This window comes from Camelina sativa, chromosome 5 (assembly GCF_000633955.1).
Source record: "Camelina sativa cultivar DH55 chromosome 5, Cs, whole genome shotgun sequence".
Classification (NCBI taxonomy): Eukaryota; Viridiplantae; Streptophyta; class Magnoliopsida; order Brassicales; family Brassicaceae; genus Camelina; species Camelina sativa.
Window position 1 is genome coordinate 6,609,176 of NC_025689.1, and position 16,938 is coordinate 6,626,113.

Here is a 16,938-nt window from a genome sequence, read left to right on the forward strand (position 1 = left end):
GTAGAAGAGTGTAGAAACCTGCTCAAGTGGTCCTGTATGAGGAGGATATATCTCAACTTCATCAATATTGCTTGCTTCTTGCGGCTCCTTAAGAGTTGAAGACTTATCAAAAACTCTCTCCCCCTCGATCATGACAACTGTTGAGGATGTTTTTATCTTAAAGATGATGATATTACGAAAGAGACAAATGACAACAAAGTGTTCACTTTTTTCACTTACGTAAAATTATCCTAGTTAAAAATATATAATGGGCTTTAAAAATTATTTTTACATAAAGGCCCAATAATAATATCTCAAGTTCAATAACTGTTTACGAACCACTGCCACGTGGAAAAGTGAATCAAAAGGGTGAAAAGAATCAGTACGGTGGTCGCCGGCGAGGACGTGCTCGTCGAAATAAACTCCTCCAACCTAATTCTCCCCAAGGTGATATTTTTATCAGACAATTCACTTCTCAATCTTGCCTTCGTGGGCTCTTCTTAGATCACTGTGTTCTCACTCAAATTTTGGGGTTTGTTCCTTTAGATTTTGATATTATCGAAATTTTCGTAAAAACCCTAATGTTGTTTGGTTAAAAGGAGTGAACTTGCAGAGGTTATCAATGGAAATCGATAAAGAGGAGCCAGTGGTGTTCTTGGACCGTACAACCCGAGCAACTCGGGGTAAACGGTAAGAAACAACTTCGAGCTAAAACCTTCTTACTTGATTAATGTGTGTGTTTGTGTTTTTGGAATCTTTTTAGTCTCATTACTTTTCTTGTTTGCAAGGATGACCAAGTTGCTTGATGACGAAGTAGAAGAAGATGAACAGTTTTGGAATCAAGAAGCTCTTAAAGAGGTTTGTTTTGTTATAAATTGATAGATGTTATAATACATAATGGAACAATCCAATACTATTGCAGATGTATTTTTGTATGTATGTTGTCAATTTTTATATATCTCTCTTTTATCTTTGCTATATGCAGGAGGAACATGATGATGAATATGAAGCAGAAGGTGAAGTTGCTGATGAATTTGATAGCGACTTCAATGACGATGTAGTTTTTATATACTGCTTGTATATTCAGTTCTTATTCTTCACCAAGCTGTTGCTCTAGTTCCATTTTTATTAAGCTTCTTTTATTTGCTTTTGTTTGGGAATAGGAGCCCGAGCCAGAAGCAGTAGCAGAAAATGAAAAAGTAGAGAGGTTTGTCTCGTTTTGGCATTTTCAGTAGCTCATTATGTGATTGATGACTATGATGTGAATTTGTTTTAGTTTTGTTACAATTGTACACATTGTTGCAGGGATCAGCCAAAGAAGCGGCTGATTTACCCTGGGAAACCTGCATCAAAGAAAAAGAAGAAGAAGACGAAGGTAATTTCAAAACTAGAAGATACTCCTGCAGATGAGAAGCCAGGTGAAGGAATGGGAAACAAGGAACAAGACGAAAAGGAAGAGAATGAAGCACAAGAAGATATGGAAAGTGAGAAGGTCATTAGGAAATCTACCCGGACTTCAGTAGTTGTGCGGCAAGCAGAAAGAGATGCGTTGCGTGCTGCTATACAGGCGACAACAAAGGTTTCCACAGAACTCATCCTCATTAGCTATCTCCCTTTGTTTTAGTCTTGCCATGTTGACTTCGTTCTTGTGTTTGTTCAGCCAATACAAAGGAAAAAAGTAGGGGAGGAAAAACGGATGACGCAAGAAGAAATGCTTCTGGAAGCTGCTCAAACAGGTTTGGATTTATGATGCTGCATCCGTTTTTTCCTGTCAGAAACTCAAATTGCTAACGTCAGTTTTTTTGCAGAAATCATGAATTTGAGGAATTTAGAACGTGTCTTGGCAAGGGAAGAAGAAGTGAAAAAGAAAGCGATTGTGCATAAAGCAGTCTACAAGGGTCCTCAGAGTCGGTATATTTCAAAAGATGGTAAGCTCTCCAGCAAAATAGTATTCAATCTAAACGGATATTTCCAGGCTAAGATCTGTAAATGTTTAAACTTCTAACTTTACATGCAGGATGCAACTATTTAGAATTCAGTAATGGTGCGTCGTTCAATTCAGAGTTGTCAACGAAGTTTGTTCCCTGTAAGTAATTTTGTTCTAAGTTGTGTTTAGAGATGAACATAAATGTGTTCATATTGAACTATAGTTCTATACTGATCTCTGTCTGTATATTGGTTTGTTTTCTCTTTTCCAGATCCAGAAAAAGCTTTATGTGTGATTACGGGATTACCTGCCAAGTAAGAGTTTTTCTATTCATCTATTTTGTCATTAGAAGAACAAGATCCCGTGGAGTAAACGCAAGTAGAACCTTTGTAGGTCTACTAAAAAGAAGTTATCAGTTTGTTTTTGTTATACACACCTATTGAAAAAATGATGTTCTACACAAGCAACCTGATTGTCTTTTCTCTGCAATTCTAAACTAGTTTTTAACTGTTGTGTATTGGTGATGATACAGGTACCGCGATCCAAAAACTGGTCTTCCTTATGCAACTAAAGACGCCTTCAAAGCAATACGTGAAAGGTAATTTAAAAATTTCTGCATCTTTGATTTCATCTATAGAATTATTCCTTCGTTATTTCCTCCTAATGGATCAAAACAAATGAACGTTGTCAGGGAAACACGCTTTTACATTGCCATTTGACTTTAGTTTTAGAATCTGATATATTCAACACATGTTATGTTTTTGGTTTTCTTGAAGGTTCATGGACGAACACGATGGTTTGAGAAAGAAAATGGAGATGGGAGATTTGTTTTATACACTTGTGGCGAAAGGTTTTACAAGAAAACAAAAGAGAACAAAGATTCCGAGGCTAAACAAATCATTTACCCTCAGAAACTCAGCTCGTTTCCTTAGGTTCGAGTCTGAAGAAGAAAGTGAAGAAGATTCAGAATAATAATAACCACCTCTCCCTGCTCTGCTTTGGTAAGTATATTAAAACAAAAGCCTTTGTTTCCTTGAAACATGATCATGCCACTTACAGTCGTAATCATGTTCTGTAGAACTTACAGCTCACATCACATGATTGGAACTTCCCACAACCAGTCTTGTGTATAAAATCATCAAATGGTTTTGGTTCTCAGAGATTAGAACATTAATGGAGGAAGTTCTCATGATTAGAGCTTGAAATTGAAACAGCACTCTAATCAGAAAGAGTGATCCTCCCAACCAGAACCTACGACACCATCACCGAATCAGAGAGGAAAAAAAGTGTAATTTTATATATTTTCTTGACCTTGTAAATTCATGTAACTCTCTCTACTTAACTTGTGACATGAAAGATTATATTTTTTGGTTCAGGTAATATCAATTTCACATTTAACCGAACCGAATGAATTTTAAATTTTACTTCGGTTCTGTTAAACCAAACCTCTCCAAAGCTATAAATAGTTCACTGATTTGAAAAAATTGAAACTTTATGCGTTTACTCAGATTCAGAGCTCCAATGGCATAATTTGAATATCCAATGTCGAGCTTCAAATCCAAGAAACACCAATGCCTTATCTTACTCAAGCTTTGTTCCTCAATCAAACATCTTTTACAGATCCATGGCCAAGTCCATGTCTCCGCTCTCCAAAATGATAGCTTTATCATCAGCGAGCTTGTACGTGTATCTTCACTATCTCACGCCAAGGACCTTACTTTTGCACGAACCCTTCTGCTACACTCTTCAGATTCAACACCTTCCACTTGGAATATGCTCAGCAGAGGCTATTCATCGAGTGATTCTCCTGTAGAATCGATTTGGGTTTACTCTGAGATGAAGAGACGAATGATCAAACCTAATAAGCTCACTTTTCCTTTTCTTCTCAAGGCTTGTGCTTCGTTTTTAGGTCTCACTGCAGGGAGACAGATCCAAGTCGAGGTTTTTAAACATGGGTTTGATTCTGATGTCTATGTTGGGAACAATCTTATTCACCTCTATGGTACTTGTAAGAAAACTTCTAGTGCCAGGAAGGTGTTCGACGAAATGACTGAGAGAAATTTTGTTTCTTGGAACTCGATCATGACTGCTCTCGTTGAGAATGGTAAGTTCAATTCAGCGATTGAGTGTTTTCTAGAGATGATTGGTTTGCGGTTTTGTCCGGATGAGACGACGATGGTGGTTTTGCTCTCTGCGTGTGTTGGTAACTTGAGCTTGGGGAAATTGATACATTCACAGGTGATGGTACGAGAGTTAGAGTTAAACTGTAGACTTGGTACTGCACTTGTTGACATGTATGCAAAGTCTGGTGGATTAGAGTATGCTAGGTTAGTTTTCGAAAGAATGGCTGATAAAAATGTTTGGACTTGGAGTGCTATGATTGTAGGATTAGCACAATATGGTTTTGCAGGAGAAGCACTTCAACTTTTCTCGAAGATGATGAAAGAATCGTCTGTGAGACCAAACTACGTGACATTTCTCGGTGTTTTATGCGCGTGTAGCCACACGGGAATGGTGGAGGACGGGTACAGATACTTCCACGAAATGGAAGAAACACAAGAGATCAAACCAATGATGATTCATTATGGTGCAATGGTTGATGTATTAGGACGTGCAGGTAGACTAAACGAGGCGTATGACTTTATAAAGAAAATGCCTTTTGAGCCTGAGGCGGTTGTTTGGAGAACTCTACTCTCTGCGTGTACTATCCATCATGATGATGATGATAAAGGGATTGGAGAGAAAGTAAAAAAGAGATTGATTGAGTTAGAGCCAAAGAGAAGTGGGAATATGGTGATTGTGGCGAATAGGTTTGCGGAAGCGGGGATGTGGGATGAAGCAGCTGAAGTTAGGAAGGTAATGAAGGAAACTAAGATGAAGAAAATCGCAGGAGAGAGTTGTCTAGAGCTAGAAGGTTCAGTTCATAGATTTTTCTCTGGATATGATCCTCGTTCTGAGTATGTTTCTATCTATGAGTTGTTAGATTTGTTCAAGTTTCATCACTTGACATATGACAATCATTTGTTGTCTAGTGTGATCTGAATCTCTTAACCTCTCTTCTTGTTTACACTTAAGATTTTCTATAGTGAATGACTCTAGAAAAAAACTATTATTTTGGGTTTTTAATGTAATATTTAACCATATGTCATTATGTCAAATTTTTGTGTATTTTAGAAAAAAATATTAATCAAATATAATCTTTTACAAAATTTATAATCAATAACACCAAGTTTTTCTTATAAATTTAATAAAAACTTGAAACCAATCAGAATATATATATACTCTTTTATTTTCAGATAGTAGTGTAAAGTATAATTTTTGATATAGGCAAGTGTAATTGAAATACATGGAAAGTGTAAATTCATATTTGGAAAATATAAATGGATGTGCGAATGGAGCAACAACGAAGAAAAACGTAGCCAATGGCAAAATGGCATATCCAATGGAAGATTCTCAACAAGGTTTCACAAATATAAAAAGTGAAATCTTTATCATTATTTCACATTACTTAAAAAGTCTTGAAACCAAAAGTTGTGTCTTTAGCGTTGGCTCCGACTTAATCGAAGAATCTTCCATCTAATATTTTATTTTAAAATTAAATTTAAATTAAATTNACTACTATCTGCGTGTACTATCCATCATGATGATGATGATAATGGAATTGGAGAGAAAGTAAAGAAGAGATTGATTGAGTTAGAGCCAAAGAGAAGTGGGAATTTGGTGATTGTGGCGAATAGGTTTGCGGAAGCGGGGATGTGGGATGAAGCAGCTGAAGTTAGGAAGGTAATGAAGGAAACTAAGATGAAGAAAATCGCAGGAGAGAGTTGTCTAGAGCTAGAAGGTTCAGTTCATAGATTTTTCTCTGGATATGATCCTCGTTCTGAGTATGTTTCTATCTATGAGTTGTTAGATTTGTTCAAGTTTCATCACTTGACATATGACAATCATTTGTTGTCTAGTGTGATCTGAATCTCTTAACCTCTCTTCTTGTTTACACTTAAGATTTTCTATAGTGAATGACTCTAGAAAAAAACTATTATTTTGGGTTTTTAATGTAATATTTAACCATATGTCATTATGTCAAATTTTTGTGTATTTTAGAAAAAAATATTAATCAAATATAATCTTTTACAAAATTTATAATCAATAACACCAAGTTTTTCTTATAAATTTAATAAAAACTTGAAACCAATCAGAATATATATACTCTCTTTTATTTTCAGATAGTAGTGTAAAGTATAATTTTTGATATAGGCAAGTGTAATTGAAATACATGGAAAGTGTAAATTCATATTTGGAAAATATAAATGGATGTGCGAATGGAGCAACAACGAAGAAAAACGTAGCCAATGGCAAAATGGCATATCCAATGGAAGATTCTCAACAAGGTTTCACAAATATAAAAAGTGAAATCTTTATCATTATTTCACATTACTTAAAAAGTCTTGAAACCAAAAGTTGTGTCTTTAGCGTTGGCTCCGACTTAATCGAAGAATCTTCCATCTAATATTTTATTTTAAAATTAAATTTAAATTAAATTAAAAAGCAAACCAAATTAAGGAAACAAATTCTGTATACTTTTAATTAAGGAAAGTTAAATATTGGCTTGGTTTAGATTTTTAAACTTAGAATAAAATTATGTCGGTTTGGGTTTACAAATGAAGTGGTTAGGGTTTAGATTTTACAATTAAAACGAAATTATATGTCGGTTTGGGTTTACAAATGAGGTGGTTAGGGTTTAGATTTTACAATTAGAACGAAATTATATGTCGGTTTGGGTTCACAAATAAGATAATTAGGGTTTAGATTTTACAAGTAGAACAAAATAATATGTCGGTTTGGGTTCACAAATGAGATGTTAGGGTTTAGATTTCACAATTAAAACGAAATTATATGTCGGTTTGGGTTCACAAATGAGATGATTAGGGTTTAGATTTTATAAGTAGAACGAAATTATATATCGGTTTGGGTTCACAGATGAGATGGTTAGAGTTTAGATTTTATATATGTCGGTTTGGGTTTATTAAAGTGCGGTTTAAATTTTTTCATTTTATAATAATATGTACAGATTTTATTGCCTTATTTTGTTAGGGGGTGAATAGAGAGATTCACCCCTAGGGGTGAACCCAAGTATTGTTCGACTTAATTTCATTGATTTGCTTCTTTTTATAACGATTCATTTTTTATAAAAAAAATGCTTGAATATTATGAAAATCATACATCGAAAAAAAACGATATAACGTTGAAGTTTCGCTTTACATGCACTTCTTCTTCGGAGAAAGTAACAAACAATATCACATAGACACATCCATTGAAAGCTTACTAACGTACGTGAATCTAGCATAACAAATTAACAATATAGATTGATCATTACCAAAGTAGTTGGTACGTTGAATCCTCTCACGTTAAATAACTTATGCAATTATGTGTATCTTAATTAGGTATGTGTAAGAAAATATACATATTGCATGCGGAAAGTGTAGTTACTTGAAGTTTTCAACGCATTTACGAGTGGAAAAGTACGTACGTCAAGTCATCGCATACGTATGATCCATCTTAGGAGCTATAAATGTCATAGGTATTATTTTTTGTTTAATTTCGTGGGTGTTTATTAATGTTATTTTCATCATTAAAGATAAATCAATGAAATTGTTTTCATCATAAAGTAAGCAAGAAAAGTAACATAAATTGATTTATGTCAATATGATATGATAATCCATGGAGTGCGATTGGAGCTGAAGTGAAAAGGGTAGCTAATGGGCAATATAGCATATCCCTTGGAAGATTCCCAAATCACCAATTTTTCAACACATCAGTTCTTCTTTTCTTTTTTTTTTTCATTTCTTCCAAATGGAGAGTTAGAGGAGTAAAATACTATCACATGATATATAATTCATAGAAAAAAGTCGAATATCAGAAAATTATGCTAGCGTACAAGGGACATAAGTGTATAGTTGTATACGTATATGTGTGAGTCTATAAAGAAAGCATAAAAGCATCATTTATAAAACCCTCTCCACACAACCAAAACATGACGGTGGTGTTGGCTCTTCTCTGAAGAACCTGAGGAAGTTGAACCCGCGGTTTTAACCAGTGGGTTCTCTTTTTATATATATGTAGATAGGGCAACATCGGATCCTTTGGCATTTCCTCGACGTGAGATTGAAGAACAAGATGTGTGTATCGTCTTCCCTTTGAGAGTTCTAATCAAATTGTGTTGTTTCATAGTTTCACTTCTTCTCTGGTTTGTATCGTTCACCCTCTTGTCTCCCACTCTCTTTTCATCTGTGTTTGTGGTTATAAACTTGATGATTACTACCCTACAGTTTATGGATCGATGATGAGTTTTTAATTTGAATATGTCTTTAATAGCTTCTTCAATTGGGATTTTAGTGCACTAGTTCTTATGATCGCTAGCTACTCTGTTACCACACCAAGTTGAAAATATTGTAAGAGACATGATGAGATTATATATATATATATATATATATATATATAGTTATGTTTCTACCAAATATTGAAAATATTGATTCTACCAAAATAATTCAAATTCCACAATAATAAGTTATGTTTATAATGTTCTTATATTTTAATTAGTTTTTCACCATTTATTATGAGCATGAGATTGAAAAGAAGAATACATTATTTCACCTAGGTCTTGATTGGAACAACTGTTATTGGAGCATTAAGATTATGCAGCACGAACAGTATGCTGCATAAGCTGTATGCTATCTATACTATTAAAAGGGAAGCATTATTTACAAGGCAAAATGAATCCTGAAATATATGACATAAAATGACCCTGAATAAATTAAAAAGCATACAATACAAAAGAGACATTAAAGTAAATTTGATAATAAAAATGCACGGATCCTATATGCTCTGGATTAATTCTGTTCGGATAATGTATTAACTATTTAGAGCTGTTTTTCATACTCCCGTATCCAAACAGAATCGAAACAAGCATCTGCAATAAAATTCAAAAAAGGTAAGTAGTTTTACGTAAACAATTTAAGGAAACAATAATTTTGATATTTATGTATATGTTTAATTTGGGCAATTAATTTCGAAATTGTATATATGTAAACTTATTTAATTTGATTTTATATTTTGAGATATATCCGGAAACAAGAAATTATGATGTTACCTAATATACAAAATCATCTAAATGTTTATAGAAATAATTTAAATCGGTATCTATTAAAATCGAGCAATTAAATACAAAATTGTATATATGTATAAAAATATAATTTGGTTATATATTGTGAGATATCTGTAAACAATATTTATGATTTTATATTATGATTTCAAACATATGTATTACATATATACAGTATGTTTAAATCTTGGATACTGAATTAAGATATACATACGTTTGAAACTACTTATAACTTATCATTTTATCAATGCATAAATGTGCGGATCCGAAAACATGTTACAACTAAAGTAAAACAACAGTATTTTAAATATGTTTTTTTTCTTCAGCTTATCTAGCATAAGCATGTACAAAACAAGAGATAAAATAATGTATGACAAGGCATTATTTACAAGGCAAAATGAATCCTGAAATATATGACATAAAATGACTCTGAATAAATTAAAAAGCATACAATACAAGAGGGACATTAAAGTAAATTTGATAATAAAAATGCACGGATCCTATATGCCCTGGATTAATTCTGTTCGGAACATGTATTAACTGTTCAGAGCTGTTTTCATATTCTCGTATCCAAACAGAATCGAGACAAGCATCTGCAATAAAATTCAAAAAAGGTAAGTAGTTTTGCGTAAACAATTTAAGGAAACAATAATTTTGATATTTATGTATATGTTTAATTTGGGCAATTGATTTCGAAATTGTATATATGTAAACTTATTTAATTTGATTTTATATATTGAGATATATCCGGAAACAAGAAATTATGATGTTACCTAATATACAAAATCATCTAAATGTTTATAGAAATAATTTAAATCGGTATCTATTAAAATCGAGCAATTAATAATACAATATATGTATAAAAATATAATTTGGTTATATATTGTGAGATATTCGTAAACAATATTTATGATTTTATATTATGATTTCAAACATATGTATTACATATATACAGTATGTTTAAATCTTGGATACTGAATTAAGATATACATACGTTTGAAACTACTTATAACTTATCATTTTATCAATGCATAAATGTGCGGATCCGAAAACATGTTACAACTAAAGTAAAACAACAGTATTTTAAATATGTTTTTTTTTTCTTCAGCTTATCTAGCATAAGCATGTACAAAACAAGAGATAAAAGAATGTTAACTGACACGACATGTATGTGTGATCTATTAACTGAATGTTTCAAAGAAATTATTTTTCTTCATCAAATACTTTATTTTGTTTTGAATCAAACTATTACGTGTTTGTGTGCTAAATATGTAGGAACATGATTTTGAGGAAATGAGAAAAGAATAATGGGACGGAAACGGGATAGAAGGAGGAATAAGATGAGATTAAAAATTTTCAAAAATCAATATCCAGGATCATGTTAGAATTAAAATAAATTAATGCTTTCAATATATTATGTAACATATTTTTCAATTTATCTAACACAAAAATGTCAAAAAAATATTCAAAAGAAAAAGAAAAAACATTAAACTATGTTCTATAATAAAAAAAAAAAAAATCAACCATAGTTATGAGACATATACAGGACATGATGGATTTTATGTCCTAAATTAGACATACCATCTTTCTGTTACTATTTTTTAATATAATTGTTTTTACTGATAACAAAAACAAATTTGATCATTTCTTTGTCTAAACCGAATTAAAAATAAATCAAATACTAAACTGATACAAAAAAGTTTGGATTATGAATGTTAATAACATTTATTAAAAATATGTTTACAAACATAATCCGCATGTACGTAATAAATTATAAATGTGTTAGTAAATTTAGTTTTTAAAATCAACCCCGCACGTATGTGCGGGTCCGAATCTAGTTGTATATTAACAATGATATGTGATTAGCTGTTAGTATTTAGACATAAAATTACAAAATTAGACATTTTAAACATACAAATATAGATTTTGTTGCTAATGAAAGAATTTAAAATACTTATTTCGAAAAACAAATTAAAACATCTTATAACCATAATATCAAATGAAATAATAACTTATGAATATTAAAATAAATGAAACAAATCATACGAAAAATAGTTTGTAAGCATAAAAACATATAAAACCTAATCTCAAAGTTATTAATAACTAATGTCGAGCAGCCCAGATACTTTCTGCAATATTGTTTTGGATAGGGCTGGGCATTTTAACCGAACCGATCTGAACCAAACCGACCCAACCGAACTCAAACCGACCCAAACCAAACCCAATTCTACTTTCAAACCATTTGGTTAAGTTTTTTCTCAACCCAAACAGTTCGGTTTGGTTCGGTTTAAACCCAAACCGAACCGATAACCCAATGTGCTTTTTATTAACTAATTTAATTAATAATATTCATAATTTTTGTATAATATGTAATCATAATCTTATATTCTTTATGAATTTAATTATTTCTAAAACTTTAACCCTAGGTTTTAAAGAATAAAATTGTAAATAACTCAAAAGTTCTTATAAAAAATTAGACTTTTCTATCTTTTTATGTTGTTTGGTTTGTTTCATTTTTATTTTATTCTAATTATTAAACATTTAATAATAATATTATTATTATTTTTAGGTAAAATTTTGTGGATTTTATGAATTATTCAACTTACAATTTGTTGTTTACTTTATACATATTATTATCAAAGGACAATGAATTTTGTTTTGTTACATTAATTGATTTTTAAACCGAATAAAATCAAACCAAATTAAAGTCAAACCGAACCAAACCAAACCGAACATAAACCAACCCAAACATAAACCAAACCGAACTAACTTTGGTTGAGTATGGTTAGAGTTTTATGAAAACCGAATTAATCAAACCGAACCAAACCCAAACCAAATCCAAACTTAAACCGAAATGCCCACCCCTAGTTTTGGATCCCATTCATATATGCATCTCTTGTAGGTTCATAACGTGTGTTTTCGTTTTCGGGTACGTCATCTGAATTAAAAGGATTCAATGTTTGTTCTTCCATCCTTTCGTACTCTTCAAAATCATCATCAATAATGCTTGATGAACGTATAAAATTATGAAGAGTCATGGTTGCTACAACAATTTTGCACTGTGTTTGAAGAATATACCGCGCCTCATTTTTAAGTATTCGTCACTTTGCCTTCCACACACCAAAAAGTACGTTCAATCACTGAACGCAAAGATGAATGTCGTTTGTTAAACATCTCTCGCTTGCAGAATTAGGTGGTCCTTCACCCCATTTATGTGGATGATATCTTGTTTTTCGATATGGTGCTAAATAACCCTTCCTATTTGGATATTCAGAATCAACAACAAAATATTTTCCTTGAGGAGGTTTCGGAAAGAACCTGTCTTCTTGTGCACAATACGTAAGAACTTTGGTATCATGTGCTCTTCCAGGTGTGACAACATACACATATGTGAACTTCATATCAAAGTTGCAAATAGCAAGAACATTCATCGAGGGGAACTGCTTTCTTACATTCCAATACCTCTCTTTTTGATCACTTCTAATTCGTACCGGCACATGCGTGTCATCAAGAGCTCCAATGCAACCACTGAAGAAAGGCCAACATCTTCTATCTGCTAATAGCCGAGTATTAATCTGTTGAAACTCTTCTGGTTGAGGCTTTAAAATATCCTTCGACAGAAGGAGTACGGAATCTAACACTTTCATAAATTTTCTGTTCACCGTCTCTTGGCTGCTTTGAAAGTTTTTAGCAATTTGCCGCTGCACTTCATCATGCCCAAGTGTTTCTAAGAACATTGCCACAGCCTCTTCCATTGTGCATTCACGTGACTCTTTAAGATTATAATCATTCTTGAGAGTATCACATAACCTTCTATAGGTTTCTTGATTCATTCGCAAGGTTTCATAGCATTCTTTACCAGAACCAGTAATCACATATCCTTGGGATTTCTTTTCTTTTTTTCTTCCAAATGGAGAGCTAGAGGAGTAAAATACTATCACATGATATATAATTCATAGAAAAAAGTCGAATATCAGAAAATTATGCTAGCGTACAAGGGACATAAGTGTATAGTTGTATACGTATATGTGTGAGTCTATAAAGAAAGCATAAAAGCATCATTTATAAAACCCTCTCCACACAACCAAAACATGACGGTGGTGTTGGCTCTTCTCTTCTCTTCTCTGAAGAACCTGAGGAAGTTGGAACCCGCGGTTTTAACCAGTGGGTTCTCTTTTTATATATATGTAGACAGGGCAACATCGGATCCTTTGGCATTTCCTCGACGTGAGATTGAAGAACAAGATGTGTGTATCGTCTTCCCTTTGAGAGTTCTAATCAAATTGTGTTGTTTCATAGTTTCACTTCTTCTCTGGTTTGTATCGTTCACCCTCTTGTCTCCCACTCTCTTTTCATCTGTGTTTGTGGTTATAAACTTGATGATTACTACCCTACAGTTTATGGATCGATGATGAGTTTTTAATTTGAATATGTCTTTAATAGCTTCTTCAATTGGGATTTTAGTGCACTAGTTCTTATGATCGCTAGCTACTCTGTTACCACACCAAGTTGAAAATATTGTAAGAGACATGATGAGATTATATATATATATATATATATATATATATAGTTATGTTTCTACCAAATATTGAAAATATTGATTCTACCAAAATAATTCAAATTCCACAATAATAAGTTATGTTTATAATGTTCCTATATTTTAATTAATTTTTCACCATTAATTTATTATGAGCATGAGACTGAAAACAAGAATACATTATCTCATCTTATTATTACAGACATAATGTAGAAGTAGTTGAAGCAATAACAGTTGGACTAAATGTCCATTAATACAATCATACAATCACCATATCATATATGTTAGAAATTAGTTGGCTAGACCAAAGTTTCTGCTGAGGTGCTGGTTCTTAAGGACATCTGTCTTCGTAGCAGCCGGTGGAGACTGGGTACACTTTCTTTGACATTCAGAACATTCTGCTACTGATGATGAAAATTGACAATGGGGAAGACACAAGTTACAGCATTTCATCCCCGATTTGGTACACTTTCTATGACATTCAGAACATTCTGCTACTGGTGATGAAAATTGACAATGGGGAAGACACAAGTTACAGCATTCCATCTCCGATTTTGCTTCACCTCCGACCACAATCGCCGCTACTATCAACACCATCATCAGCATCATGCTCAAATTCTTACCCATCTTCCTTGTATCTATTTGTTTTTTTTTTTCTTTCTTTTATGTTGTTCACTGAATGAGTCCATAATAAAGTATTTGACTTCCAATTAATATTTTGTATATTTTGGTGGAAATATATCTTATATTATAGGAATGCAATATAATTATATTGTGTTTCTATATATCTAAGAAAAATAAGATAGAATTCCTTTGTTTGGATTTCCCTTGAAGATTTGTATTAAATAAAAATATTATCTACCTTTTCAAGCATGGAAAATCGGATAAAAATGTATGATGTTATTAGAGTTTTTCGTAGGAAAAATGCTTTAGACATATATATTAGGTTCAGTTTGTCATATTTTGCACTCTCAATATTTGATAGGTGTTTGTATTTACCTTTAGATTTTATCATTTTCATTTATTTAAAATTGTGAGCATATCCAAAAACAATTTGTGTGATATATATAACTACGTCCATTTACAAAAATATATAAAATAATTCTGAAAAAAAAAATTCCGGAAAAACCAAATATATAAAAAGCAAACAACAAAATTTGTCAACGAATGATCAAAATGGACCGACGAAACTGTAATAAACAAACGCAATTATTTTATGTTATAGCAATACAATTTTTATATTATATTTATTTTGTGTTTCTATATATCTATGAAAAACAATATAGAATTCCTTTGTATGGACTTTTCATGTAGATTTTTTTTTTATAAATTAAAACTTTTAAATGAGGTGTGAGCTCCATATTATACCAAAATACTTGGGTGTTAAACCAGGAGAAAAACACTTTATATTTTTTTTGTATTGAGTGATATTGGCCATGTTCTTTTGCTAAATGCTGCGGCTGCGGTAGCGACAGATTGAAACGACGTGTCAAGCGGAGTAGCAGTAATGTTAAATGACACCGTGGGTTTGAAAATTACAGATCTAGATGAGTCGCCGATGGCATCCGTTGAGTCGCGACAGCATCACATCGATCGCTAAAAATAACAGCGACATATCAATTGTCATCGGCGTTCATCATCTATGACACTTCTCTCTTATCTCTGTGTATTCTTCTTTCCGGTGACACTATTTTTCTTCTTTATCTATCGTTGCCGCAGCGTTTAGCAAAAGAACAGGCTCATTATCTACCTATTCTCCACTATATGAAAAATATAAGATGTTTTTTGAGCTCCTAGTATTATATATCTTATTACTATAGCATTCACTTTTAAAACACAAAAGGGTTTGTGATATTTTGATAGGTGTCATTTTTTTAACATTTTTAACATTAGTTTTTTTTTAGCTTTGATTTTATAATTTTGTTTGGGGGATATATATAAAGGTAATATATTTATATTTACAATAGTATCTTATTATATAAAGTTGGGTTTGAAAGTTAGCCATTAACAAGATTTTGACATGTGTCAAGTTATCAATCTCAGATTTTGACATGTGTAAAAATTAATATTTAATAAAAGAAATTTGATTACAACAAAAATAAAATATTTTGTTTTAAAAAATATTAATAATATAAAAAGATAATTATCAAAACTTACAGAATTTATAAAAAATAAAATTTTTTTAAATAATTATAAAATTCGAAATTATGATATTATTTACTTATTTTTAATATTTAAGTTATTAATTCTAGGAAAAAATATAGAAAAAGGGATTAAAGAAAATATACAGTTAATTATTAATTCTAAATTTTGTAAATACTCACTTCTATAAAACATAGATCATCTTATATTTAAATAATTTGTTCAAAAACATTGCTTTCAATTTTGTTTAATTGGGAAATTTTTTTTAAAATGGAAAGGTAAATTTTTCTTATGTTTTTAAACCAAATTTTCTCATACTTTCTCCTTTTCCAGTTGGGAATAGGTAAGAATAATATGGTGACCTAAAAAAAGATTAATATATGCATATTCTTTTCCTAATACTGTATTTTTAAAAATTATTTTAGTATTTTTAGATTATTTTATTTAATTTATATTTTTTGAGGAAAAAAAAATTTTAATTTATATTTTCATAATTGAATTATTTGAGATATATTACCATACTTATAATTTTTTATTGTTTCTTTAATTATGCCAAATTAATTTTCTTCTAATTTCTCAACCTTGATTGGTTGGTCATAAACCCTTCTTTTTTTCTTCAAACATAATTGTTACCATTATTTTCACTCAATCCCAAATGGAGATAACGAGTAGAAGTTCTTCAATCTAATGGATGGATAAAATAAGTTAATCAAACACAAGCTTACAACAAATATAGATAGATAGATTGAAAAAACATAAATCGTTGTTGATAGATCCATAGGATCTCAATGACTCTGATACCCTGGTTTGCGTAAAAGTTTATAAGAATTGATATGACCACATATGTCACCAAAATGCACTTATTTTTCTGGTCAAGGGTCCTCAGAGAACTTCATGATGGGTGACCTTCCTGGAAGTGATTGTCGGAACTATGCGAGTGAGGACAAAACACAAGAAAATATCATTTGTTGATTTGTAGGGTCGGTAAACAAGTTTTTAAAACCTCCCAAACATAACAAACTTGCCATCAAATATGGGTGGGTCCAAATGCCGAGAATAGATGTAGGGCCCACTTAAGAAGGTGGACCATGGACTGAGAGTGGACATGGCTCACTAAGCAAGGTGGCGGTTTAGGCGTTACAGAGACAGACTACATCATGGTGTGTCAAAGGCATTTCCACGAATACATTTGGA

General features: G+C 31.7%; 2 protein-coding genes across 4 annotated transcripts; both read left to right on the plus strand.

The window, feature by feature from the left end:
* Positions 336-3,309, plus strand: LOC104785846 (SWR1 complex subunit 2-like). 3 transcript variants are annotated; one of them, XM_010511134.1, is made up of 13 exons: positions 336-426; positions 579-669; positions 768-837; positions 965-1,036; positions 1,143-1,186; positions 1,285-1,558; positions 1,640-1,715; positions 1,788-1,907; positions 1,997-2,065; positions 2,178-2,220; positions 2,439-2,504; positions 2,683-2,907; positions 2,985-3,309. In XM_010511134.1, exons 2-12 carry the CDS (start codon positions 602-604, stop codon positions 2,876-2,878), a joined length of 1,098 nt encoding a protein of 365 aa, XP_010509436.1. In that variant the 5' UTR covers positions 336-426; positions 579-601; the 3' UTR covers positions 2,879-2,907; positions 2,985-3,309. The 3 variants fall into 3 exon arrangements, with proteins under 3 accessions (XP_010509436.1, XP_010509438.1, XP_019101285.1); XM_010511136.1 differs by having other exon boundaries at positions 339-426; positions 593-669; XM_019245740.1 differs by having other exon boundaries at positions 351-511; positions 593-669.
* Positions 3,386-5,064, plus strand: LOC104785848 (pentatricopeptide repeat-containing protein At2g36730-like). Its single transcript, XM_010511139.2, has one exon. It carries the CDS (start codon positions 3,449-3,451, stop codon positions 4,946-4,948), a length of 1,500 nt encoding a protein of 499 aa, XP_010509441.1. The 5' UTR covers positions 3,386-3,448; the 3' UTR covers positions 4,949-5,064.

Coding starts and splice junctions, on each gene's coding strand:
- LOC104785846 (XM_010511134.1), top strand. CDS start 602: ATGGAAATCGATAAAGAGGAGCCAGTGGTGTTCTTGGACCGTACAACC. Junction 838..964: donor ATCAAGAAGCTCTTAAAGAG/GTTTGTTTTGTT, acceptor TGCTATATGCAG/GAGGAACATGATGATGAATA. Junction 2,505..2,682: donor TTCAAAGCAATACGTGAAAG/GTAATTTAAAAA, acceptor GTTTTCTTGAAG/GTTCATGGACGAACACGATG.
- LOC104785848 (XM_010511139.2), top strand. CDS start 3,449: ATGTCGAGCTTCAAATCCAAGAAACACCAATGCCTTATCTTACTCAAG.